The sequence below is a fragment of the Choloepus didactylus genome, chromosome 4 (genome assembly GCF_015220235.1).
Source record: "Choloepus didactylus isolate mChoDid1 chromosome 4, mChoDid1.pri, whole genome shotgun sequence".
Taxonomy (NCBI): domain Eukaryota; kingdom Metazoa; phylum Chordata; class Mammalia; order Pilosa; family Megalonychidae; genus Choloepus; species Choloepus didactylus.
This window is the reverse complement of record NC_051310.1, coordinates 131,575,660-131,602,863: the sequence shown is the minus strand read 5'-3', so window position 1 is coordinate 131,602,863 and position 27,204 is coordinate 131,575,660. Positions and strand designations below refer to the sequence as shown.

General features: G+C 35.5%; 2 protein-coding genes across 2 annotated transcripts in view; one reads left to right on the top strand and one right to left on the bottom strand.

The window, feature by feature from the left end:
- FAM227B (family with sequence similarity 227 member B) overlaps nt 1–27,204 on the bottom strand; it is a 273,855-nt gene that overhangs the window by 88,830 nt on the left and 157,821 nt on the right. The window lies entirely within an intron of this gene.
- FGF7 (fibroblast growth factor 7) overlaps nt 13,104–27,204 on the top strand; it is a 68,790-nt gene continuing 54,689 nt past the window's right edge. The window contains exons 1-2 of the mRNA XM_037834031.1: nt 13,104–13,357; nt 13,935–14,487. Coding sequence (XP_037689959.1) covers nt 14,202–14,487 — 286 coding nt within the window. The 5' untranslated portion in view covers nt 13,104–13,357; nt 13,935–14,201. The remainder of the gene's footprint in view (nt 13,358–13,934; nt 14,488–27,204) is intronic.

The following is a 27,204-nucleotide window of genomic DNA, read 5'->3' as shown; positions in this document are numbered from 1 at the left end:
CTTTTATAAAGGGGGTTTATTTGGTTAGAAATGTATAGTCTTCAGGCCATGAAAGTGTCCAAGCTAAGCATCAACAATATGGGAAACTTCACTGAAGAAAGGCTGTCAGTGTCTGGAAAACCTCTGTTAGCTGGGAAGGCATGTGGCTGGTGTCTGCTCCGTGGTCTGGTTTCAAAATGGCTTTCTCCAAAATGTCTCTAGGCTTGTCTCTCTTAGCCTCTCTGGAGCAAATTCTGGGCTAGCATCTCCAAAATGTCAGCCTTCAACAGCCGTTTTCAAAATGTCTCTCTCAGCTGCTCTGAGCTCCTTCTGTTTGTGAGCTCTTATGGACTCCAGCGATTAAATTAAGACCTACCCTGAATGGGTTGGGTCCATATCTCCATGGAAATAATTTAATAAAACATTTTGCCTGCAATTGATTGAGTCACATCTCCATGGAAACACTCAATCAAAAGATTCCAACTTAATCTGCACTAATACGTCTGCCACAATATTGCATTAAAGAATATGGCTTTTTCTGGGGAACATAATATATACAAACTGGCACACCTACTTTTATATTTATTTGCTTTTTTATGTTGTACCATATCATGTCTTCTCACTTCCTTCTGGATATACTTTTCATCTATTTTCCTTGTGGCTACCACAGTATTAACATTTAACAACCTAAATATATACGAATTATATTTGGTTTGAGACCAATTTAACTTCAATAGCATGCACATATACTTTTCCTATAGCCCTCTGTCTCCCTACCATTTTTAGTACCTTTTACTACTGATATCTTTGTATATTGTATATCCATATACCTAGATTTATTATTATTTTTTATGCATTTGCATTTTAGCACTTGTAGAAAGTAAGAAGTGGAGCTACCTACCAAGCAATACAATACAATATGATACAATATGATACAATACAATACAATAAAATAAAATAAAATAAAATAAAATAAAATAATACTGGCATTTGTAGTTGCTCGAATGATTACCTTTACCGCAAGTCATTATTTCTTTATGCTGCTTTGAACCACTGTCTGGTGTTCTTTCATTTCAGTCTGAAGAACTCCCTTTAGCATTGCTTGTAGGGTAGGTCAAGTGGTGATGAACTCCCTCAGCTTTTGTTTGTCTGAGAATGTCTTAATCTCCCCCTCAGTTTTAAAAAAGAATCTTGCCAGATATAAAATTGTGGGTTTTTTTTTTTTTGATGGAGAGGTGGTTTATTTTTTTTTCTTTTTTTTTAATACAGTTTTATTGAGATATATTCGCATATCCTATAATCATCTATGGTGTACAATCAATTATTCACAGTACCATCCTATAGTTGTACATTCATCACCAGAATCAATTTTTGAACATTTTCCTTATTCCAAAAAAAAAAAAAAAAGTCAAGAAGAACACCTAAAACATTCCATCCCCCCATCCTACCCTATTTTTCATTTAATTTTTGTCCCTATTTTTCTACTCATCTGTCCATACACTGGGTAAAGGAAGTGTGAGCCACAAGGTTTGCACAATCACACAGTCACACCATGTAAGCTACATAGTTATACAATCATCTTCAAGAATCAAGGCTACTGGGTTGCAGTTCGACAGCTTCAGGTATTTCCCTCTAGCCATGCCAATACACTAAAACCTAAAAAAGGAAAGATATAAAATTCTTGACTGGTAATTGTTATCTTTCAGCACTTTAAGTATTTCAACCCACTGCCATCTTGCCTCCCTGGTTTCTGTGAGAAATCAGCACTCAATCTTATTGGGACTCCCTTGTATATAACACGTTGCCTTTCTCTTGGAGTTTTCAGTACTCTTTCTTTGTCCTTTGCATTAGATAATGTAATCAATATATGATAGAGTATATTTTCTTCATGTTTATCCTGTTAGTGGTCTCTGAGCTTCTTGGATGTGCATATGCACATCTTTTGCAAGTTTGGGAATTTCTCTGTCATTATTTCTTTGACTATTCCTTCTGTCTCTTTCTCTCTTTATTCCCCTTTTGGATTCCCATAACATGTATATTGGTGTGTTTGATGGTGTCCCATAATTATTTTTGTTTTTAATATTTCTTTTTTCTTTCTGTTTCTTAGTGTGACTCATTTCAAGTTTGCATTCAAGTTCATTGCTTCTTTCTTTTGCCAGCTCCAATCTGCTCTTGACACCCTCCTGGGAATTTCTTATTTCAGTTATTGTGGTCTTCAATTCCAGTAGTTCTCTTTGATTCCTCTTTAAAAATTCTATCTCTTTACTTAGACTTTCATAATGTTCATTCATTGTTTTCCTTTTCTCTTTTCTTTCCTTTACCTCCTTAAGCATTTTTAAGATCATTTTTAATTAAATTCAGGTTTATTGAAATACATTCACATACCATACAATCATTCATGGTATATAATCAACTGTTCACAGTACCATCATATAGTTATGCATTCATCACCCCAATCTATTTTTGAACATTTTCCTTACATCAGAATCAGAATCAGAATAAAAAATAAAAATAAAAAAGAACACCCAAATCATCCCCCATCCCACCCTATTTTTTATTTAGTTTTTGTCCCCATTTTTCTACTCATCCATTCATACACTAGATAAAGGGAGTGCGATCCACAAGGTTTTCACAATCACACTGTCACCCCTTGTAAGCTACATTGTTATACAATCATCTTCAAGAGTCAAGGCTACTGGATTGGAGTTTGATAGTTTCAGGTATTTACTTCTAACTATTCCAATACAATAAAACCTAAAAGGTGTTATCTATATAGTGTGTAAGAAAGTCCACCAGAGTGACCTCTCGACTCCATTTGAAATCTCCCAGCCACTGAAACTTTATTTTGTTTCATTTTGCATCCCCTTTTTGGTCAAGAAGATATTCTCAATCCCATGATGCTGGGTCTAGATTCATCCCTGGGAGTCATATCCTGTGTTGCCAGGGAGATTTACACCCCTGGGAGTCAGGTCCCACGTAGGGGTGAGGGCAGTGAGTTCACCTGCTGAGGTGGCTTAGTTACGGATGTGGGGCACATCTGACCAACAAAGAGGTACTCAATGGGAGACTCTTAGGCACAATTATACGCAAGTTTAGCCTCCCCTTTGCAGTTATGAGCTTCATAAGGGCAAGTCCAGTGATAGAGGGCTTGGCATATCAAACCGCCAGTCCCAATGTTTGTGACAGCATCAGCATCAGTCCAGGTGAGGAAGTCCAACACTTCTGCATTTTCCCCCAGCTCCTCAGGGGGGCCCTGAAAAAATATTTTTATTCTCTGCCCAAATTACTTTGGGATGGGTCACTATTTCACTCTAACCTATACAAACCTACCATATCTCACTTCCTATTCACAGTTCCATGTAATTGTGGTGTTTGAACAAACTGACTGTAGAGTTGTGCTGTTTAGAAAATACAGATCCTGCACCAAATAGACATCTCTTCCCTTGGTCTCACATGGAAGTTGAAGTTTTAAAACAGTCAGTTTTGACCTTTATCCTTTGGCCTGGTTTGCCCTAGTCTTAACCAGATCTGCTTCATTCATTATCACCAATTGAAGTCTAGGCTCCTTTTCAGCTTTTTTTTTTTTAACAGTTGCTGTATGTGCTAATACTGACATTCATATTTGACGAGCTCTAGCTCTGAGTTTCAGGTGCCACACAGATACCCAATGTTCCAGATACCAATCAGGTTATACACTAAGGGATCAGTATCTCAAAGTTTGGAGATAGCTATTACAATTCAGGATTAGATTTGACTGCTATAACAGCTTACAATCTAGGGACCATTACCATAATCTTTCCCCTGTTAGGCTGTCTTCTAAGATTCATTCTGAGTTTACATATTGTAGTCAGTCCACATTGGTGAGGCATTATAGTGCTTGCCTTTGTTTCTGGTGTACTTCACTCAAAATGCTGTCTACAAGATCCATTCACCTTCTTGTGTGTCTCACAGCTTCACTCCTTCTCGTAGTTGCTCAGTATTCAATTGTATGCATACACCACAGTTCACCATTCTGTTCCTCAGTCAGTGTACTCTTAGGCCACCTCCACCTATTGCAAATCATGAATACTGCCTCCACAAACACCAGTATGCAAATGTCCATTCATGCCTCTGCTCTCAGATCTTTAAGATAATTTTTAACAGCTTTGTTCAGTATGTTCATATTTTTGTCTTTGATGGTGTTTTCCGTATTTTTATCCTCTTGCTTTGGATAGGCCATCATTTCCTGTTTCTTTGTCTTGTAATCTTTTGTTGCACACTGTATATTTTAATATTTAAAAATGGTAACTCTGGGACTTACTCCATTGGATGTCTGTTCCTTGATTTTGTAACCAGCTAGTGATAACACAGAGACTTTATTGAGCTTCAGCCCTCCTATTAGGAAGGTCTGCCCAAGGAGAAAGCACTGTGCAGGGCTTTCCCTTGTTTCTGGGTCTCTGGCTTGTCCTGGCTCTTGCTTTTTAGTTGTTTTGGAGTTTTCCTGTTTACAGGAGTTTGGTTGTCCCCTCTGTTTTCTAGAGGACAAACTGCCCTCTCCCAGGATTTGTAGCCAGCAGGACTTTGTCACAGACTGTCAGTCTCTATAGTTTTTTTTACAGTTCTTCATTGTCTCATGCTGCTTTTGCCTGGTGGGCAAATTCTGAAAAGAGGGTCCTCCCATGGAGGGCTTTCCTAATTTGGTCTTTCCAAGCTAAAACAGGGTCAGGGACCCAGGAAGAGGGTGCTGACTATCTCCAAAGTGCCCTATGGAGGGTATCAGGATGGGTGCCAAAACTCTGACAGCTCCCCAAAGCTGAGCTTCCTGGCTTTCCCAGCAAATGCAACCCTTCAGCTAACTTTTCCTCACAGCTCTGAGGAAATTCTGTGTCCTTAAATCTCTACCACTGTCCAGGAAGGGCTGAAACAATGCTTGCTGCTGCCTTTGTCTCTGGTGGGTTGAAACAAAAGCTGCTCTCAGAGCCAGGTCCCAATGATCTGAATTCACTAATCAAAGCCCTGTTCAGTGGTTAGCTGTGTGCACCCCTGTTCTTGGGTAAGAGGCTTCTTTGTTCCTTTCTGCCACTAGCCAATAGGCAGGACCCTGCAAGAGTTGGAGGTGGGCACTGGTAGCCACTGTGGGGAGAGAACAATTTACCGTTCTTGTTCTTTACTGTAATTTATCAGCCTCTTCCTCCCGTTCTTCCCTGGAAACTGTTCTTCTGGCCTCTGGAGTTTCAAAATAGTTGTTTCAGATAGTTCTGATAGTTCTTGTTTGTTTAATAGCTGTTTTGGTGGCAGGATTGTGTCCTGGACTCCCTACTCCACCATCTTCCCCAGAAGTCCCTGCTTTTTGCTAACTATAAAAGCTTGATCTACTGTTCAAGGGAAAATTATCAAATTGAGCTTATTCATTTAATTATTTATGCATCCATTCATTAATTTAAATATTTATTGAGCAACCATTATAGACAGAGTTGATTGTTGACATGTTGGCAAATAAGACAAATTTCTTGACTTTAGTAACTTATACCTGAGAAGACAGAGAAAGAATATATAGCTAAACAGCTAAAATTAGAAGTAGAATATGCTAAGTGTAATGAGATGCAGGAATCAACTACTCTAAAAGTTCAGAAGAAAAAGAATAGTTTCAGTCAGACAGACAAGGCAAGAATAAACAAAGGTGATGCGATTTGAATTAGGCCCTGAGTCACCGGTGGGATTTGAATTGAGTGGATAAAAATATTACAAGCAGAGTGAATAGCATAAGAAAGATATGGAATGTGAAAGGATATTTTGGTGTGAGTTCTCCGATTTTGCTGGATCACAGAGGATAACAAAGAAAGGACATAGAGTTAAGGCCAAGAAGGACTGGACAAAGGAATTTGGATATTAGAAAAAGAAAACTATTTTGCTCAGGAAAAATGAGGGTGTTACGAAGGAGTTTTGAGCAGAGATATAACATGATTATAAATGTGTCTGAGGAGATTAATCTGATAGAAATATTTAAAATATTTAAATATTTAAAATATGATAAGAGGAGATGCAAGGAGATCAGTTAAGAATAGAGCTGAGATGAGAGAGAATGATGACTTGACCTAGGATATAAAGATGATACTTTGTAGGAATAAACAGGTGTATAGGAAGTTGTGATAATAGAACTGAGGATTTTTGGAATTGATTAGAGGAATAAGGAGGCCTCACTATGACTGATTCAATATTTACCATTGAGGGAAAAATATGAGTAATGTTCGAAGATTGCAGGAATGTTCAGCTTGAAGAGAAGACTATGGGGGAAGCATGAACCTCCTTTCTCTTGTGAGTTACTGTGTTAGTCATTAAGTTTACATAGATCCATATTAACTGAATACCTGGATTTTCATGGGTATATCTTTATACTAAAGATGGTGGACATCATACCTTTTCTTCTCCTTCTTTACTACTCTAACTATCTTTATTCTGCCTCTTTCTCTCACTTTAGAAAAGTTCATCTGATGGTTCAAAGGTCATGGTTTTAAATCTTATGAATTGAAAATTAAGACAAGTTTGCTATTAACACATTGACATCCATGAAACATTTTTTTTTAAAATTGCTAATGCTTGTCTTACCCCTCCTTTTGCTGCCTTGCTGTGTAGTCAGTGACTATGGAACCAAACAATGACAGTTTAATCAAACAATATAATAACCCCAATTGCACAAAGTCCTTGTGTTTTTCGTTGATGTTCTCCTAGGGGTGAAGCAACACTCTTTTATTACCTATTATAACACGTTTCAACTTTTAAGAGTGGCACTAGGCTGTAAAAACCACACTAATGTTTACCACTGAATCAAGTAGATTGATTGTTTTCTAAAGGAAAGCATTAATTTAATGGGAATCAAGACAATCAAGAATAAATCATATATATGCATTTATTATTTAGAAATGTCCAAATGGAAAAAAAAAAGAACTAGTAACTCCAACTAGAGATCTTGTGTCAGGTCTAAAGTTGCACTACAATTCAGTAAATTAATAATATAATTCAAATAACTTTAATTTTAGATTGGCATTTAGAGAACTTTTTATAAACATCAAATTAAATGAAACAAATTTTTATAGACTTAGATACAAAGAGTCAAGTACACTTTTAAACTGAGATATTTATAAAGTTGAGTCATAGGTACACCACAGTTTTGAGCATATGACTCAGACTTCATATCATATATACAGTTAGTTTTAACATGCTGGGGCATTCTGCCAAGAGTGAGCATAGAGTTTATATAACTGTAGATTTATAGGTTCCTTAGGTTTGCTGAGTCAATTACTCTGGAAACTTATTCCAGAGTTTAAATTATCATCTTTGACCAGGTCCATCAAGTCTAGGATGGACATGTCTGCACTCTAGCTTCCTAGTCTACTTAGCATAAACTCAAACTCTGATTATCAAAATCTACAAAGCTCTTTATGATCTGGCCCATCTACCTTTCTTAGCTTCATTAGTCTCTCATTACTTTCCCCACTGCTCAAGGACTTCAATCACATTGGCCTTCTTTCAGGTCCTAAGGTCTTTTCTGTTCTAGGGAGCTTAAAGTTCACCTCCTCAAACAGACCTTTCCAACTTAAAGTCAATCCTTCTAGCCCTGAATTATCTCCTTTAACACCTTTTTTAAAATCCTAATATATCCCTCCCTCCTTCCCACTCCCCATCCTGATCTTCTTGTTTATGCTTGTTGTCTCACTGGAATGCAGACTCAGTAAGAGTAGAGATTGCTTCCAGCGTGTTCACCATTGTATCTCTAAAAGGCTAGCCCAACATCTGGCACCAACTTAGTCATCCAATAAATATTTGTTAAATGGATGAATCAAGGAGGTAAGATTGTTTGTATGGCATGATTCTGAGTTGAGATTAAATTTATAGAATGGGGCTGGTGGAAGAAAAGATGAAGATAAACCCGTACTGTGAGGATAGCTGTGGAAATTTAGTGGGAGTAAATCTTGGACCACAATCTTAGACATGCAAGAAGTAACAAATACATTTATATTTACAAATCAACCCAGCTTCAATTTTGAGAAAAATACCCTCCTAGGTTGGTGGAAAATTTAACCTCAGTTACTCTTATTCTTGGGTTTCTTTTCCCTTCAAGATGGTGATAGGGTTCTAAGGTTTCTATGCAGGCCTGAGGTGGGGGCCTCAGGTCATTAAGTCATTCGTGTACCTTGGTTATTTCTGGGGCATTCACTGACTGCTCACTCAGTTCCTTCAGGTCTGGGCTTTCTGCTGATTCCAGACTTCTTTTAAAATATGAGAAATATTTTTAAGGAATGCTTATGAGCCCATCTGTTTAGACATGAGATTGTCCTAATTCTCTGAAGTTTTGTTGTCTCTTCTGTGTGCTGTGGTACTTCCAGAAAAATAGGGGCTTGGATCCCCAAATATGGGACCCAAGACTTCTATCTCCACTCCCTGTTCCAGGGGACTCTGCCTCCCCTGAGCTGCTTCACAAAGGCACTCTTATGCTTTCCTTCATTTCAGTATACCTAGTGCAACTGTTTCAAATGTACTCAGGCTTTACCTAAGTCAGAAAGCATGTTTGACTTTTTTCCCCCCACCTTTGCTTTCTGATTACAAAGTTGGGCTATCTTTTTGAAGATATGGAGGACAGAAAAATTAGGATAAAGGAAAACAATTTAATATTTCATAAACTTATTCTGTCAATAGGAATTAAATAAGTTTTGATAAGAACAGAGGCCAGGAGTACAAATCTCATCATGTCACTCCTCTGATTAATATATTATAACGGACCCTGATTGCTCTTGGAATAAAGATGAGACTCCTTAATGTGGCCCACAGCGCTCTGCACAGCCTGAATCCTGCCTGTCTCTCCAGCCTCTTCCTGCCCTACAAAGAGTCTTATTCTCTCTGCTAGGGCCACACTGGGGTTTCAGTTTTTGAAAGGGACAAGTTCTCTTTCAACACAGGGCCTTTGTACATGCATAGGTGCCACTTCACCTGGTTAACTCCCATTCACTCTCAACTTGTAGCTCACTGGTACTTGTGCAGGGAAACCTTCCCTATTGAACCCCTATTAGAGACACTCATGACACTATGTACTTGATAGTATTTGTCAATGATGGTCATCTTCTCCCACAAGAGAAATACAAAAACAATTACAGTGAAATCCATTTTTACCTGTCAGATTAGTAAAGCACCAAAAGTATGACAATACACTTCGCTGAACAAATAGCCACTCTCATACACTGGTGGTAGGATTGTAAAACGAGTACAACCTCCGTGGAGGTTAAGTTACCAATATCTATTAAAATAATAAATACATGTAGCAGGTGACCCAGAATTCCACTTCTGGGAATTGATCATACTGACACACTTGCACAGTACAAAATGGCACATTTGTAATTTTACTCATTGCAGCATAAATTTTTGTAATAGAAAAAGCCTAGAAAAAAATTAAATGTTCATCAATAAGAGGCTGGTGAATGAAATACATTGTGCCATATCCATTCAATGAAATACCATGAATCCATAAAATAGAAAGCAGCTGTAAAAAAAGAAAATGAGGAATTCCTAAATTCTGAGATGGAAAGATTTTCTATCTTTATTAAAGGAGAAAAGCAAGATGGCAAACACTAAGCATGGTATGTTACCTTTTGAGTGAAAAAGAGAAAAGTTAAATAGGCATACATACATACATATTCAATTTGCCTATATATGTATAAGGAAACTCTGGAAGGATATACAAAAAAACTAATAAGAATGATTGTCTGTATTTTGGGGAGAAGATGGGAACTGGGAGGATGGAGAACAGGGTAGGATGTAATGATACAAAGTAATGAAAATATTTAATAACGTTCCTTTATGTTGATTACATTATACATAATTATGAATGAGATATTGGTTTAAAATTAAATATTGGGATGTAAAACATCTTCTTGACCAAAAGGGGGATGTGAAAGGAAATGAAATAAGCTTCAGTGGCAGAGAGATTCCAAAAGGAGCCAAGAGGTCACTTTGGTGGGCACTCTTACGCACAATAGAGACAACCCTTTTTAGGTTCTAATGAATTGGAATAGCTAGTAGTAGATACCTGAAACTATCAAACTACAACCCAGAATCCTTGAATCTTGAAGACGATTGTATAAAAATGTAGCTTATCAATAGATGATGGATGATAGATAGGGAAGGAGGGAGGGAGGGAGGGAAAGAAAGAAATAGTGGTGTGACAGGATGTTAAAGTTGGTGGATCGGGGTATCAGGGGAGGGGGGGTCGGGGTATGCTGGAGTTCTGTGTATGGGTTTTGTATTGTTTTTGCAACTGTTCCTGTAAGTTTGAATTTATTTCAAAATAAAATTTAAAAAAAAGTGTAGCTTATGAGGGGTGACAATGTGATTGGGAGAGCCATATGGACCACACTCCCCTTTGTCCAGTGTATGGATGGATGAGTAGAAAAATGGGGGCAAAAAAAAAAAAAAAAGGCACTCAATGTTTTTTTTTACTTTAATTGTTCTTTTTCACTTTAATTTTTATTCTTACTATTTTTGTGTGTGGTAATGTTAATGTTCAAAAATTAATTTTGGTGATGAACGCACAACTATATAATGGTACTGTAAACAATTGAATGTACGCTTTGTATGACTGCATGGTATATGAATATATCTCAATAAAATTGAATTAAAAAACTCATTAAAGAAACATTATTTTCTATTACTCATCTCTTCATGGAAAGGGGAAGGGGTAAATGTTGCTTATCAAAACCAGATGGAGAATCATTGCTTTAATAACTGCCTATGCTTTCATGGTATTCACTGAAATGGATTATCTGTATTATTTTCATACATTCTATCCCCTAATCAAACAAAAATAAGTATTAGGCATTATTTCTTTTTGAAGAATACCAGTAGCTAACCTGTGTTTTCAAAGGACAGAAAACAAAAAGTCACATTTTAGGAATCAATGCAGGAATCCTTTGTTTTAGAAATCTAAAGCTGAAGAGATGGCAGGTTTTCCAATTGAAAATGAAGATAACTTAATCTACAAACAACAAAAGAAAGGCAATTCTTCAAAGTATTTCTGTGCTTAGCTTGCAACTATAATGGACATTACACAAGAGCAATAAATGGTCGTCAATGTTGTTACTAAGTACGTAAAAAAACAAACCAAAAACAGCAGGTTATCCTATCTAGAGATACCTGAAGTTACTGTTAGTCCCTGGAAACTCCTTCTTGAAGTATATAAAGAGCATAAGTGAAGTTTAAGTGGGGTTCTCTATAACAGCTGTGGTTCTAGTGAAACAGGTTGTGGGCCCATCTTGAATTAATTTTTCTCCAATAGGGAAATACAACAAAAAATATTAAGGCCTGACAGAGTCCCCTTGTTGAGATTAATCTATTCATTAATATTACTGGAACTGTATATCCAAATCACAGAGTATAATAGCATCTAATGCACTGAAAGTGCATAGATCAAAAACTTATTTTTACTTTGCTTCCAACTTTAAAATTAATCCTATACAACAAGATTTTAAGGAGGCACTAACCACCCTTTACTTGGCTAATGAATTATTTGTTTCTTTTATTTAATGTCTTAAGTATTTTTATTAGCAGTAATGACTTTTAATCTGTTGATTAAGTGTGGAACAGATTTAGTAGCTCTTGAATAGCATGACATGGTGAACTGACTGTTAATTTTTATTTCTTTAGAGGGAATATCCAAGACCTAAGAGTTCTGACCCTGTTCTTTATTGCCACCTTCAAAACTAGTGAGGTATGATTCAGAATATTCTTCCCCACCCCACCTTTCCTTTTCTTTTGTATTTCTCTCTCTCCTCCTCCTTTTACAGAAATACATGAGAGAATGTTTTGCAGCCATCTAGGTTTCAAACGATATCACTATAGAAGGGTTCACCTTCCCATGCTCTAATAAAATTGGAACTTTCAGTATCTGGCACCTAAAGATTAACTGGGTACTTTTAAATTGTTCTATGTTCTTGGTTCTATTCTCCAAAAGCGCAGACACAAAGGAAAATCACATAAACTGTAATTCAATGGAATTGACTTGGTTTCCTTTTCCTATTTGGTCTACATGCTCCATCTGGCGGTAGAGTAGTACATTTCAAGTGCAGAAGATGGCTGTGTGTGTGTGCATGTGTGCACATGTGTTGGGAATATATAACCTGGGAAAGAGAATTTTGTTACATATGCCTAAATTTTGATTTAGGTTAATACAATTATTCTGCATCAAATATCTAATAAAATACTTGAATACTACTATATATAAGCTAGAACAAGAAGTAAAGGGGAGAATAACTTATGTTGGAAAGTAAAATAGTTTTCTCCTATTTACATTAGCTTCAGCTCTTATAATTCCATCCCTAAAATTAACATGTACTTGTTGTGATGATGTTCTTATTGAGATAAAAGTCAAACTTTGGCACCTAATGCAAAACCATTTTATTTTCAATTTTTATGAATAATAATTTGAAAAAAATGGTGTGCTCTCTTCTTTATATTAGTAGTAGTATAAGTCACAAGTCACAGAACTTTAGAACTAAAAGGCAGCATGGACTTACTTAGACTAACAGATGAATTTTACAAATGTGGCAGCTGAGATTCAGGAACTTCAAGTGACTTGACCAAGGCCATACTGGTAACTAGTGCCTATCTCAAATAAGAACAAAGGTTTTCTCACTTTCGGTCTAGAAATATGACATAAATTTATAGGCAATGGTGAAACATCTCTGTATGAAGAGATAAACCCTTATGGCAATTATATAGTGCTTTAAGATATAAGATGTGAGCTAAGGCATATTAGTATCTCTTTATTCTAAGCACAAAGGAGTAATAGAAATGCATGCATGCATAAAGCTATGGAAAAGATTTCCTAACTATTTAAAAAACCATACATATATTAAAAGGAATATATTTCAAAGTATTCACAACTGCTATTTTGTAAAAAAAAGAAAAAAAGTTAAAATTCCCTTTCTCTCATCCAACTGATTCAGAATCAGCAGTTTCTACAAACTAGGTACCTACTTGCTGATTTAAGTATAAACTATGTTCATAGCGCCCTCTGATGACAGCTGAGTACTATACAAGCCTTCTTTTATTCTTGCTGCTGCATTCAACTAACAGCTCACTGGTTAAGTTTTAATTGCTTCCAATGAGGTCAGCAAAGGTATTTATCGAAAAGCCCTGAATAAAAGGCTCCACACATACACACATAAGAACACATGCGCTTACACACACAGAGAAAATCCTCTTGCCTGTTGATTTATGGAAACAATTATGATTCTGCTGGAGACTTTTTCAGCTGAGAAATAGTTTGTAGCTACAGTAGAGAGGCTCAAGTTGCACAAGACAGACAACAGACATGGAATTCTTGTGTATCCAGCTGTTATCAACAGAACAAGTAAGTTACTGTTATTTGTCTTTGAAAATAATGCTGAATGTTTTCTCATAGTATATCTCTTTCTCTAGTTTTAGTACTAATGGGAAAAGTAAAGTTATCAGATTTTTCAGACACGTAAATATCTATAGCAATTATGCTGTAGAACTTACATAAAGTTCTCCAGAGCAATTCTGACATTTAAGTTGAGAAATGTGAGCATTTAAGAAGATAATTAGTTAACCACAAATGTAAAAAAAACATGAAATAAGAAACCTAGGGAAAGCATTTACACTTCACTAATTGTAATTTTAGAAACAAATTTAAATTAAAAGCTCTAACTGCATGATGTTTCTTACAAAGTAGCAATTGGAATGAAAGGTACAATCATATTCTGATTTGTCTCTACTAATGCAGAACTTTTATAAATTTACATAAAGTGTTAAATGTGTTGACATCCTTTGTGAAAGCTGTTTTAAATATATCTTCAAAGTATAATCTGCACTGTATATTATAAGATTTACCCACTGAAATGTATACATACAATTTTTCATCTTCCTCTTTCCTTCCCTCCCCTTCCCAAATCTCTCATTGCAAACAGAAGTCAAATAGTAAACAGTGTCGCAGCAACTGAGTTTATTGCAACCTGTTTTTATAAGGATATACCAACAGACAGTTATTTAAGGAGGATTCCTGTTTTGATATCAGGAACAAAATATAAGGCTAACAATTTGGAAAGAGCAGCTCCTCTTTCTAAAATCAATCTGCAATTCTCACATAGGAAGAGGTCAATGACCTAGGAGCAACAATCAACTCAAGATTCAGTTCTCATTATGTTATTCATGAACACCCGGAGCACTACACTATAATGCACAAATGGATACTGACATGGATCCTGCCAACTTTGCTCTACAGATCATTCTTTCACATTATCTGTCTAGTGGGCACTGTATCTTTAGCTTGCAATGACATGACTCCAGAGCAAATGGCTACAAATGTGAACTGTTCCAGCCCCGAGCGGCATACAAGAAGTTATGATTACATGGAAGGAGGGGATATAAGAGTGAGAAGACTGTTTTGTCGAACACAGTGGTATCTGAGGATTGATAAAAAAGGCAAAGTAAAAGGAACCCAAGAAATGAAGAACAATTACAGTAAGTAACATCTTTTATTTCAAGCACTGCTTATGAACCTTAAAAATCTGTGAAAGGATCAGTTTACAGGTGAGATGCTTTCTCAGTTATCTTTTATTTTTTGAAAGAAAAAACATTAAGTTAAAAATCTAATTTCTCTAAATTGGGACAGTTGAACTTTGTCCCTACAAGTAGCTCCTGGAACAGGGAAAATCTACTAATCTTACAGTCATAGTTGATACAGCAAGCCGATTTGAAAATACAAGCTCCATATCCTAAGCTCAAAATGCTCATAGGTTATGCAAAATGTTACTTTTTTATTAATCTGATTTCCTGGGAAAGAATATTTCCATGATGTAAAATACTTAATCTGTACTCAAAAATGTATTCAGTGACTTGTGCAATTATTTATAGTTATCAAACAGAAGCACATTTGCTGTCTCCTCATCAGTTCATATTATAGTGAGCTTGTGTTAGATTGCTCAATTATCTACTGAGGCAGAAAAATAGGCTTCTCCTTATCTAAATCTTCTAAGCCATAAAAGTTTTATGTTGTCTTAAAAGAAATATAAATATTAGGAAATAAAAGGGAGTTGGAAAAGATGTTAATTCCATGATTTTCACTTGAAAATTCTTACTTTTCCTGTGAATCAGTTATTCTTTTCATGTTTAAATATCAGGACTGGATTTTTCAGTTAGCAGTTGAGATTAATAGCCAATTATAACAGTATTAAGTTTAATGGAGTAAAATATACCAGTAACCTCAACATATGCATTAAGGATGAAAATAAATTTTGTTTGCATTACCAGCAGTTGGACAATGCTATTGTTTCACCATTTTATCATAGTAAGTGTGTTAAATTCAGTTGAAAAAGAATGTGTGAGGATAATGGTATAAACATATGCCTAGTATAGTTCCAGGCTTGCAGTGAATACTTAAAATTTTTGTTGCCTGTATATGAATGGCTTTTAGGCTTCTAAACTAATCAACCAATACATGGGAATTTGGGGGATTATGTTTCCAATTTGAAATGAGAGAATCTTCTTTTGAACCATGGTTGATAGAGAATGTTAAGGCCATTTTAGTTGGATTATTATCCATTACGGTTTTATTATTACAACTTTTATTAACAAAGGTATCATGTTAGTCTTAGAAGATTGTTCTGGTCATACCAAAGTTTAGCTAAGGAAGTAACTATTTAGAGGGACGTTTTGTGGATATCCATTCAAATATGAGCAACAAAATTTAGTTTATAATCAGTTTATTTAAAAATTATAGAGCTTTAGCATGTACAGTGGAACCCAGCGGAGAGTCCTGAGCCATGGTGGCAGTGGAGATGCATGGGTCTAATCACTGTTTATGAATGCCTTTGGGACAATTTTTTACTATTCCCAATCCTCAATTATTTCATCTGTAAAATGTGAGATATGTACAGATGATCTCCAAGTTACTTTTCAGTTCTTATATTCTATTCAAAATCTCAACATATAAAATAAATGTGAACAAGTCTAATTATCCAATATAGAATTATCACACATTTAATGAGGTGAAAGTGAATATTATCTCAATGATAAGATGAACTGTTGGAACTAATTTCAAATTGTATTAATAAGTTTGTTATCAAACCTAAACTGTAGAATTCTTCTATATGCTAATTTTTTTCTGAAGGCTTTTATCAAATAATGACAAAGTGAAAAATTAGAAGTAAAATCCAGTGAAAATGAATAATATTTGGGATAAAATATTTATAAGTGGAATATATTCACAAATGCAAATTTTATTTTGTCTGGGTTAAATTTTTTTAAAACTATAAACTCAAGTATTTGCACACACACACAAAATGCTAAAGTTAGTTTACACTTTGAAACATAATATAGTGCTAACCTTGAGTAACCATAAAGCCAATTTGGCACACCATTTCTCCTATAACACTAATTTTACAGGGAAAAAAAGAGGAAGTTATCCTATATCACTATAAATTAGAATGTCACAATACCAAGGCAGTAGAAAGACTTGATATATTTATGTAAATAATCTTCACTTCTCTAAGCTTTTTCATAGACTGAATGGAACAGTTTTTTGGAAACTTGCACTGGGGTCTCTTAAGTAAACCCTAAAAATCATTGTCAAGCTGTCCTTCTTGACGAAGGAGCCAATCAGGCCTCTGCATAGTTGAAAGAGGGCAGGTCACTTTTGTCTATAGGAAATCCTAATGTATAGAAAGACATACTCCAATGAAGAATATATGGAGAATAACATTAGAAAAGAATTTTGATAGCCATCTCCTGTTATTTAAGGGGTACCTTTACTAATTTTTAGGAGTAAATGCCCCATATATAAAAAAGGGCAAATTAACACTTGTGAAGTTGAAACCTATCATTTACTCTTGCATAGCAAAAGTATGGACTGCTTTTATCCAAGCTACTCTATTAGGAAATCCAGGTACAAAGAATATGCTCAGCAGAATTTGTTTTAAAAAAAAACAAAGAAGATGAGAAAATTAAAATTACAAAATTTGAAAATTATTTACATTCCACAATCACTCATTGACTGACAGAATGAATGGACAAATGAACAAAAGATGTTTCCTTCATATTTTTATTAAAGTGAGAGTAAAAGGTATATGGGTTGTCTACTAGATTGAAATGCAGACTCTAAATTTCATTTTCAATGTTCTGATACCTAAATTTGTTAACAGATTGTGAAACACCCTTCATTGGGGGCCTTTTAAGATAATAGATTTTAAGGTCTTAGAAAAATTTTTGCATGAAAAGTTAGATATTAGATACGTGAAACATAATAATTGTTCTCTTGGTTACCATAAGAAAGTCTCCGGTCCATTCGCATGCCTTTGCTTTGAATGAAAGGGAGAGTGACCTGAGACTGTAATGGGTTCACTTCACCCACAGAAGCACTGCTCCCTCATAGGAATGTTGTTTACATGACATTGGTAAATATCAATTGGTGCTAGTAGGAGAGGTAAAAAAAAAGTGTATAATTCTGCTTCCAGAAGGTGTTGGGCTGGAGTAGGTTAATGAAGAGGATGAAGAAAGAAGAGGGGGTTAAAGGGGAGGTGGACATTATAGCTTATGTCTCATGTCTTTTGGGAATTTTAAAAGTGATTTAAGTTACCCTGAGTTGTGACAGTCTCATTTACCTCATTTTTACCTTAATAATAGTGTTACCTTGTGAAATATATTTAGATTAGAAATTAGCAAACAGCATAGATAAATTGTAGAAAGAGTGTACCAAGGAACCCAACAAAAATAAGAATTTGTAAGACATGTAAGAAAGAGCTAACCGTGAAATGTAGGAATTCATGAGAGGCCAGGAGAAGCTAGACCACACTTCTGACCCTTCAGAAAAGAGAAGCTCTTTCTGGAGAACGGGTCCTAGGAATGGCACACTACTCTTACCCAGGAAGCAGAGAGCCTCTCCTCTCAGCTTGCTCTCTCTGGTGGTTCCATGTTCAGCTTCACAGTAACTTTCTAAGAAATGAAGCTGGAACTGAATCTAACTAATAAAAAGGGTAATAAAGCATAAAATGAAAGAAATATTCCTGCTTTCTGCAGAAGCACCAAGGGATAATGAATAGTCAATAATGTCTACTTCTGTTGTCAGAGTTCTTCCCTTGGGGACAAGGCCAGTAGGAGAATTTAGAGAACTACTAGACCAGGCAGCCCATCAGCAGACAGAGGCAATCACTCCACACCTGACAGAAATAACGCTGCTGTTTAAGTGGGAATTGAGGTGCCGAGTGAGAGACAGCAGCAGTGCACTGGGCAACTGACAACTGCCCAGAAAGACAGATGTGGAACAGAGAACCCAGCCCCTTGGAATGGTATTCTTGCTTTCAGCATCTGATTACTAAAAATTGTTCTCTTCCTGACAGTTGTCAGTACCACCCTTTCCTTATAAGAAGGAATCCTTAATTGTCATAAACCATTGACACAAGAAGCATGCCTCACTTGGTTATAATTTAGCATTGTAAGTTCCATAGCAAGAAAAGGGTTAGCCATCTTGAAAACTGGCCAATGATTTGGAAATATTCTCTTTTGGATTGTTAAACTGTGACAGGATATGGCCTAACAATTGGCAAAAAGAAAATAAACACATTATTGTTGGATTTGACTTTGGCCACAAAACTTTCAGAGGTTCAGTTGTCAACAATTCTTTGGATAGGCTCCTACTCAAAAATAATCTCAGCTAATAGCTAGTAAATATACATATCACCTCTGAATATGGAGATGGTAAGCTTGCTTATTGTTTCAACCAGTTGTTAGCAAGGTATCTAAAAGAATGAGAATTTATTTTATCAGAATTAAAAACAACAAAACAAGGAAAACTCTCACTTAAAAAAAAAATACAACAGGGAATATATCTTTGGCATTGAACACAAATCCTAGACACTATTGCCAAGATGGAAACCTGTAGGACTGGTGAGCTCATTCAGTTAAATAAGCGGTCAAGGCTTTCAATTATGGAGAAAGAATAAATTGCCTGGAAAGCAGATTTGGAAATATTGGTTATTCTTTAAAGCCCTATGTTAAGAATTATTTTTCATTTTATAATCTTTCTCTGCTTTTCTAGCTAACAGTGTGTGGCACTTATTAAATGCTCAAGAGTGTCATTAATTGCTACAGGCACATCTCTTCTCTTGTAAATTCTCAACTGAACTGACAATCACCTTCACTCCTATATCCATCCAGAATACTTAGTTGAAAGTTTGAACCTAAGTACATGCAATTCTATTGACTCTTCTTATGTTAGCATTGGCTCCTTGTTCAACAGCTTAACATTCTTTTGAATCTTAAGTCTATCCTCCAAACTAGCCTGAGTTAATCTCCATCATCACCTACCGGACACAGTTTTAAAGTGAAACGTGTTATTTGCTAGAGATAGGTACAAAGTAAACAATATTTTACAAACCAAAGTTGGTGAGAAGTGTAAAGAAATGTCCTGGTTTAAGATAATTTGCTTCCAATCACTTGTGAGCATGCAGGAAGAAAGGCACAGTTTAGGCACAGACTATCAGTAAGCTAGTTTTTTCCTTTTTGAAAATTGAGACTGGGAAGGACGCAGATCTTTAGAAATGCATCTGTTCATGTCTTTCTCTTTCTGACTCAGCTGTAGGGGGGTACTCTTCAGCCTTTAGTTTTAGGGCATTTAGAGGCCCAAGTGAATTGGAGGGAATGCAAGAAGCCAGTTGTTAGATACATGGAAGGATCTGCCTTTTCTAGAATTTTCTACTCCTTTACCTGGGTTAAATATTGCAATCATCTGGGGAACTTTAAAAAATACTAATGCCAGGTTTCATCCACAGAGATTCTCATTAAATTAATCCAGAGTATAGCCTGAGCATTACACGTTTTAATCTTTCCAGATAATTCTAACATGCCACAAAGGCTGAGAACCACTGGTCTAAGGGGACCACATTAGAATTACTGGTGAAACCACAGCAAAATTAAATCAGAATCTCATGAAGGTAGGGAGGATCCTGGCATCAGTAATTGTTAAAGACCTCCAGTGATTCCAATGTGCAGCCAAGTTGAAAACTTAAGAGGACTAAGAGTTTTAATTCAGCTTGGACTCCCTCAGGTATCTTGGGGATGTTTTGTAACTCTTAGAAGGCTCCATAGTTAACTTGTATCCTAGAGGATTTTGAAACGGGCTTGATTAGGAATGGTTCTCTGAATTATGCATTGAGGTAGTTTTTCTGGGCTCATCTGACCTCCCTGACAAATCTCAGTAGCTCCAATATTCCGTGAACTGCCCAGGAAATACATGCAATGACAGCTCTGTAGCTACTATCTAAGAAGGTTGTTTTGGTGAATGACTTCTCTACAGGGAATAATAGGTCCTGTGCCACTCTCACAATGACAGGAAGGCCTGCATTTCTCTTGATACTTTCAAGTGGTGCTGCAGCAAAGGGTGTACAGACATCAGTCCAAGATGAGTGTCACCCTCCCATGGCCACCTCACAAATATCAAAGGCTATGATTTGAAGAGATAGCCTCCAGCCTCGAAAACCCAGAGGGGAAGAAACTGCAAGTCTAGAGAGCCTATAGAGATTAGTGTAAAGGATGTGAAGCTAGAGGTTTGTTCTCTTTGTAAATTTGGAATGATGCCCAACATTAAGGCAAAGTTTTCTTTATTTTCTAAGGATCTTAAATTTCTCCCTCTGTAAATAATAATTTTTGGTAGCACAGTAACTTCCCTTAGCACCACTACTGGAACACAATACTTATCCATATTTTAATTTTATATATGGCACATTAGAAGAAAAAGACTGGATGTTAACTTGGCATAAAAAACTATAATAATCTTTATTTATGAGGAGTATTCTGAAACCTAGTTTATTTTGATGATTAATGTAAGAATATCTGTACAGAGAGGAAAAATCTTTAAGAATTAAATGAGATATATTAATAGAAAACTAAATGAAGTAAGTTTCCATATGAATTCTTAAACCACATCCAATCTTTCTGTTTGCACAACAGGTTGGAAAATGAAAATCTTCTGTCTTTCACATGGTTCAGAAATTCATGTTAAAGAGTCACTGAACATTTAAGCATCACAGACCAAGATTTGTGTCTTCATTTGAGATTGTATTTGTACCTGACTTAGAGAAGCCATACTAAACTCATTCATTGACAAAAAAAAATGCCATTAGTGTTCTGTAGCTAAGTGTGTGAATAGGTTTATTTAGTGATGTATAAAGAGAGAGGGATTAGGGTGGGGAAGGAGAGAGGAGAATTATGTAATACCTGTACCCAAATAAAACTTTGCCTTTTTGGCAGATATTGTTCTCAGAGGGAAAAAGTTTAATGCATCTTGGGGAGAACTGGCTATAGAGATCCTCCAGGTGTGCCAGTTATCTTCCCTGCAGGGAAGTGCAATCACTTCTACTGGAGTAGGCACGAGTACTTATTAGAGCCATAAGCTAGTGTCCTTCTAAGAACAAACACGAAAAAAAAATCTTTGTGAATAGGAGGGAAAAGAGAAAGAGACGAAAAGGATAAAGGACTTTATATAGAAATTAATGAATTTTGCATTCCATGTTTAGGGTGAGTTTAAATATAAGGGATTCTCAAAAAATACAGCTCTCCTAACTTTTTTGATGCACTTAAGGAATAAGGGCAATGGAATGCAATGGGTTGACAACATAGTAGAGGGAGGATTTCTGAGCTCAAAACAAAAGAGATGGAATCACTAAAATGCTGAAGCTAACACTTAACTAAATATTAAAGTAACAGGGCACAAAAGGGCTAAAGTGATAATAGATTATTGCAAGTGTTATTCAAACAGAAAATTTGAATATAGAAGTTAACTTGGCATAAAAAACCATAATAATCTTTATTTATGAGGATTATTCTGAAACCTAGATTATTTTGATGATTAATGTAAGAATAGGGAAACAAGGCATATTTCACATCTTTAAATACCATATTTATCATATTCTATTAAAAGCTATTTAATATTTTCCATTCTATCTGCCTATTTGAACTTTACATGTAATTTAGATAATGTTGAGAAAATGATTTGAGACCAAATTCAGAATTACCGTAGCCTGCAGATTTTTCTTAAGGCAGCATTTTCCAAACTCTGCTTTTTAGAACACAAATGTCTCTTAAGATATTAATGGTGCTTCCTGAAGCATGGTTTCTGTGGCTAACAGATTAGAAAATATTAGGTTAAATAAAGAACAAGTTTTTACAGCAGGATTTCTCTGAACCTATACTACACTAGTGTGGATAGCAATGCTCTAAGAGAAGACTATTCAGGGTTGCCCAAATATAATTGGTAACACACACACACACACACACACACACACACACCATTTGGTAGAACATTTAAATTTCATTAAACTGCAATTTGGGAACTTTTGCCTTGGGATCTGTATTTGGTGTAGTCAGGAACTAAACGAAGCTTCCACTCAAGTTGCTTGGTCCAAATAAAAAGGCTATAAATTGATCTGCTCTAATATTTTAAGAATGACCTTGGACCAAGCACTTGCACCAAAGTAAGGCCTGACTTTGTGGAACTCAAATATTGGGCCCTTTGGGCAGGGATGAAGGGCTGAAATCGAGAGATTACAGTAGAATTTAAGCCTAGTTTGGGGTTCTGAGCTGCTTTAGGAGACCATTCTCCTAATTTAAAATGATGCCCAACATCTATTATTTGGGCAACCTATAAACTGACCCAAAGCATTTCCCATGCACTAACCTAAAAGACTCTGGATCACTGCATTATCATGAGAATTTAATGCAGACAGAATTAAAAGCCTTGATGAAACAAAAAAGAAGTATACCTTACTTCCCTCTTCCTCTGTATCATTAAAAAAAAAAGGTATTGGGTTCCAGTACCAATTTGATTTAATGTCTTTCTAGGTAATTTCAAGGAACTAGTAGAAAAATTGTTTAATTGCAGAGGCCAACCATCTAAGCAGTCACAGGTACCACCCGTGACACTGGAAGGGAGATTGGAAGAGCTGTGGTCTTCTTCAACATCCAATCTTATTCTCATCTGACAGTTAATTAATCCCTGCATATCAAAAAGTAATACTTCTATATTAGTTTAAGGAGGACCTGCACTAAAATATAATATCTGGACAGAGAGGAAAAATCTTTAAGAATTAAATGAGATATATTAATAGAAAACTAACACTGGGTTGATATTTTGGGGCAGGGGCCCAAGATTGACTGTGGACCACGGTGAACCTGTGTTGGAGGAGAGGTCATGTGTATAGGGAGGGAGGGCTGAGGAGAAGGGGAAAGCTGGTGAATCTTCTCTCTTAATTTTAGTACCAGCAGTGTGATTCTCAGGATCTGAGGTGACTGGTGAGGTCATTTATAGACAGTGGATATTTCTTCCTTTGTTTGCATGAATAACGAAGATGTTATACAAAACTTTGAAAGATTGGTGACCTCTTTTTTATCCTTTCATTCATTCAACCAATTGTCATTGATACCTTCCATATGCCAGACTGGGGATACAGTAGTGAACAAGTCCACTGTCTATATGCTCAGAGGATTAACAGTCTAGTAGGACATGGAAGGTGGACAACAACACTGAGCAGCAAGTTTAGAGGACACAGGGCATTGCCCAGCCTGACTTGAGTTGGGGGAGCATGGAAGTCTTCTCTGGGAGGAAATGACATCTAAGCTGAGACCTAAAGGGAAAAGATAGAGGGCCAGTATAGTCCCTGTGGAGGAAATATTTCATGTAGATGCTTGGTAATAAGAGCGAGTATTGCAAGGGTTAGGAAATTGAAAGTGATTCTAACATCTTTCCAGGTGCCAGTGTTAAGCTCACCAATCTTTTCTAAAAACTATTAAAAACCATTTGAATATTAAAAATCTGAGAAAGCTTTTTATAATTTTCTGACTTTGCCTTCCTGCTATGTTTACTAAAAAATGGCTATTTCCTTTAAAGGGTAACATTTCTTTTAAAGACATAATTCAAGTTCTGCTAACTAGAATAATAAAATATTATTAGTTTTAGTTTTTTCTGGATAGCTTTGCAAACTTTTCTCATTTTAAGTGTCTTTTCAGTCATTAATCACAACTGTAACCTGCTTTAGTCAACTGTTCACAAATGTTCACTATAAAAGCTACATTATCATTATAGAGGATTTTTGCATAATAGTATCTAAAAAGTGAGAGAAACAATGGTTTTGAGGCTCATATTTAGCCTGTAGGTACAAAATTATGGAGGTTATCTGTCACAGTCTTTAAGATAAAACATACTTTTATTACCGTAAGACTTGGGTCACCTGTTTTAGCTATATAACTGGAACACTTAATCAAGGATATGTGCTTAAGTTTTACTCTCTCTAAATCCAAGCAAGTAGGCAGGAGCCCAGGTGTTTTCCCACATAGGTAAATCTATTAAGGTGTCTGTGTTTCTGAGAAATTGAGCTCACCTTCCTTCTTGTGCAAATAAGACATTATAAAATAACGTTAGATGTTTAATAGACATGCAGAAGCGCTGTTGACTTTGAAAAGATTCTGGTCATCTTTAGTCTTCAAATTTTCTCTTAGCTGGCTTGAAGATGATCAGATATTGAATAATATTTCATCTCCAAAGAAGTTGAACATAAATCTATACCATTGTTAAATTATACTTGGACTTAAAATTTATGATGTTTTAAAGTACCATTTAATAGTTTATCAGGTATTCATGTTAATATTTCTATTAAAATTACTGCTTTGTGTAGAAATAAATTTTGCTTGTTATTGTTGCCCTAAATATTCTAATTTAGCCTATGCAAAACCTCACAATGTACAACTGGGAGCATTTTTATTGAATGGCTAAGTAGATAACTAAAACATAATTCTTTAAAAATACATATTCCAGTTGAACTGGTTCAGAATATTTCATTTCATTCTAATTAATTCTCAAAACACCCCTTTGCTGTAAGCTGGCAATCATACTATTGTCCATTTCACAAAAGGGAAAAAAAAACACCCTCTGGAGAGATCAGCCAGTTTAAGTTTGCTGGTATACAAATTCTATTTTAAAATTATACATAGGCCTGGTTTGCCTCCTATTTAGGTGTTGTTCATTTCAATTAAGAAAGATTGGTATTCAAAATTACCTGATGATTCAAATGATCATATTAAAACCTTTGCATGCAATGCTGGAAATATTTGTTTGATCAGTTAATATCTACAAAGAGTCAATATTTGAATAGTAGACCTGATGAGTTCACTGTATGATTGATATTCTTACATATTAAAGAACAAGAAGTTAATGGAAAGAATATTGCTTACAAAGCTCCAGTGTTTGCTTATAGCCACACAAGTCACTAAAAGACTCTAAAGCAGAAGAAGAAAGGCATTTTTAAATAACATTTTTTCCTCAATAAGAACACAAGTCATTAATGTTATTTTAAGATAAAACGAAAGCAACTACAATGATGAGCTAAATTTATTGAGTGCTTATTGTGTCTGGCATGGTGCTAAAAACTTTATTTGGTTATGTAGTATAATCCTCAAAGCATTTGTATAAGGTTGTTAGGGTTGTTCTTATTTGCAGATAAGGGAACATTGACTCTGAGAGTTAAGTAATTTGCTCTAGGTTACACAGCTAGTAACCATCAGAGTTGAGATGTGAACCCAAGTAGGTTTAACTCCAAAGCATAGTTTTTGTTATTTCCAAATGTGTCATCATACCATCAGAAGCATTATTGAAACCTCACACATTAATTTGCACCATGCAGTGGGATAATTTGCATCTAAATAATTATAAACAGCTGAAATTTTCTTCTCTGTATTATGACCTAATTAGTATTTGGCATTATCTTCTTATTATTAAATAAAAGCTTTACTCCAACTTGCCTTGTACAAAACATCTCCATCTGTCTTCCCTTGAATTGGCATAGACATTTTCAGTTTAGTTTGCTTACAAATTCCTAAAGACGCTGTGAAATTTAATTTGGTTGTATTTTAAACACATTTCTGATATTTATTAAAATATCTATACTCACAATCATTAGTAAATGGCTGTATAATTACAGAATACGTACATAAATACAATTTAATTTCAGAGAATAAATCAGTTTCAGGAGTACAGCCAGATAATTTCCTTCTCCAAAGACCACTAAATCCAAAAAGAACAAGCACAAAAACAAACAAAAGAAACAGCAGAGTTTGCTCTAACAAGCACTTCTGAAAGATAGGTTGAAAAAAGAAATAATTTACTGGCAAGTGGCTCTTTCTTTTGTTCATGATTGCTATATATTCTTATTTTATTCTCTAATCCTTTTAGAATTCTGCCCAATTAAAAGACAGAGACAAAAGAAAGGGAATAAAAATGATGAGTTAGAACACAGATAGTATATCTGGAATTCTATTTTTTTGAAAGAATTTCTTTTTTTTGCGATTCTGGGTACGATTCTGGGTAAATCATATTATATCTCTGTTTCTCAATGTTTTTCTGAAAACTAGCCATATGCGTTATTTGTGACATGGTTGATCTCGGGGTCTTTCAATGTCTTAAAAATATCTTGGAAGATTTGTATTTTGAAAGTCACAGTGGCTCTTTCTGGCAACTAGAATATGAGTTACCACATTATGTATTAAGTACATACTGTGTGCTATGCATTGTGGATACAAAATAAATAGGGCAAAGGCCTACTATTTGAAAAATTTCATTCTACTTGGGGAGACCAAAACCAAAGAATCAATTTTAACACAATGTGGTAAGTGCTGCAATGAAGATATGTTCAGAATATTAAGGGACCACAAAGGAGGGCAGCTAACAGAACCAGGAAGAGACAAAAGAAGACTCCTAAAGATGTCTGAATCACATCTCCAAGAGCTAGTGGGAGTGAATTAGGTATAGGGAATGGGAAAAGGAGACGGGAAGAAAGGGCGTCCCTTCCAGGAAAATAATACATGAAGTAAAGCTGAGTGGTGAGTTGGTAGGCATGTATGGGAATCAGTGTTTCTGGAGCATCAAGCTCAAGGTAGGAAGTAGGGAGAGATTAGACTGCAGTGAAGTCTAATATCTTGGAAAGTTGTTTACTATTTTTAAAAATGTGAGCTTTATCCCATTGGTGATAGGGACTTATTGGAGAATATTATAGAAGCAGAAACTAAACAAAAATTGTCATTTATTCATGTTACAAAAATGACTTGAATGGTTAATATCTGTTAAGAACCCCAAACATTTATTTTATTAAAAAGTTAACCTCTTTTCTTGCCAAATCTTCTTATCAGAACTACTCACAA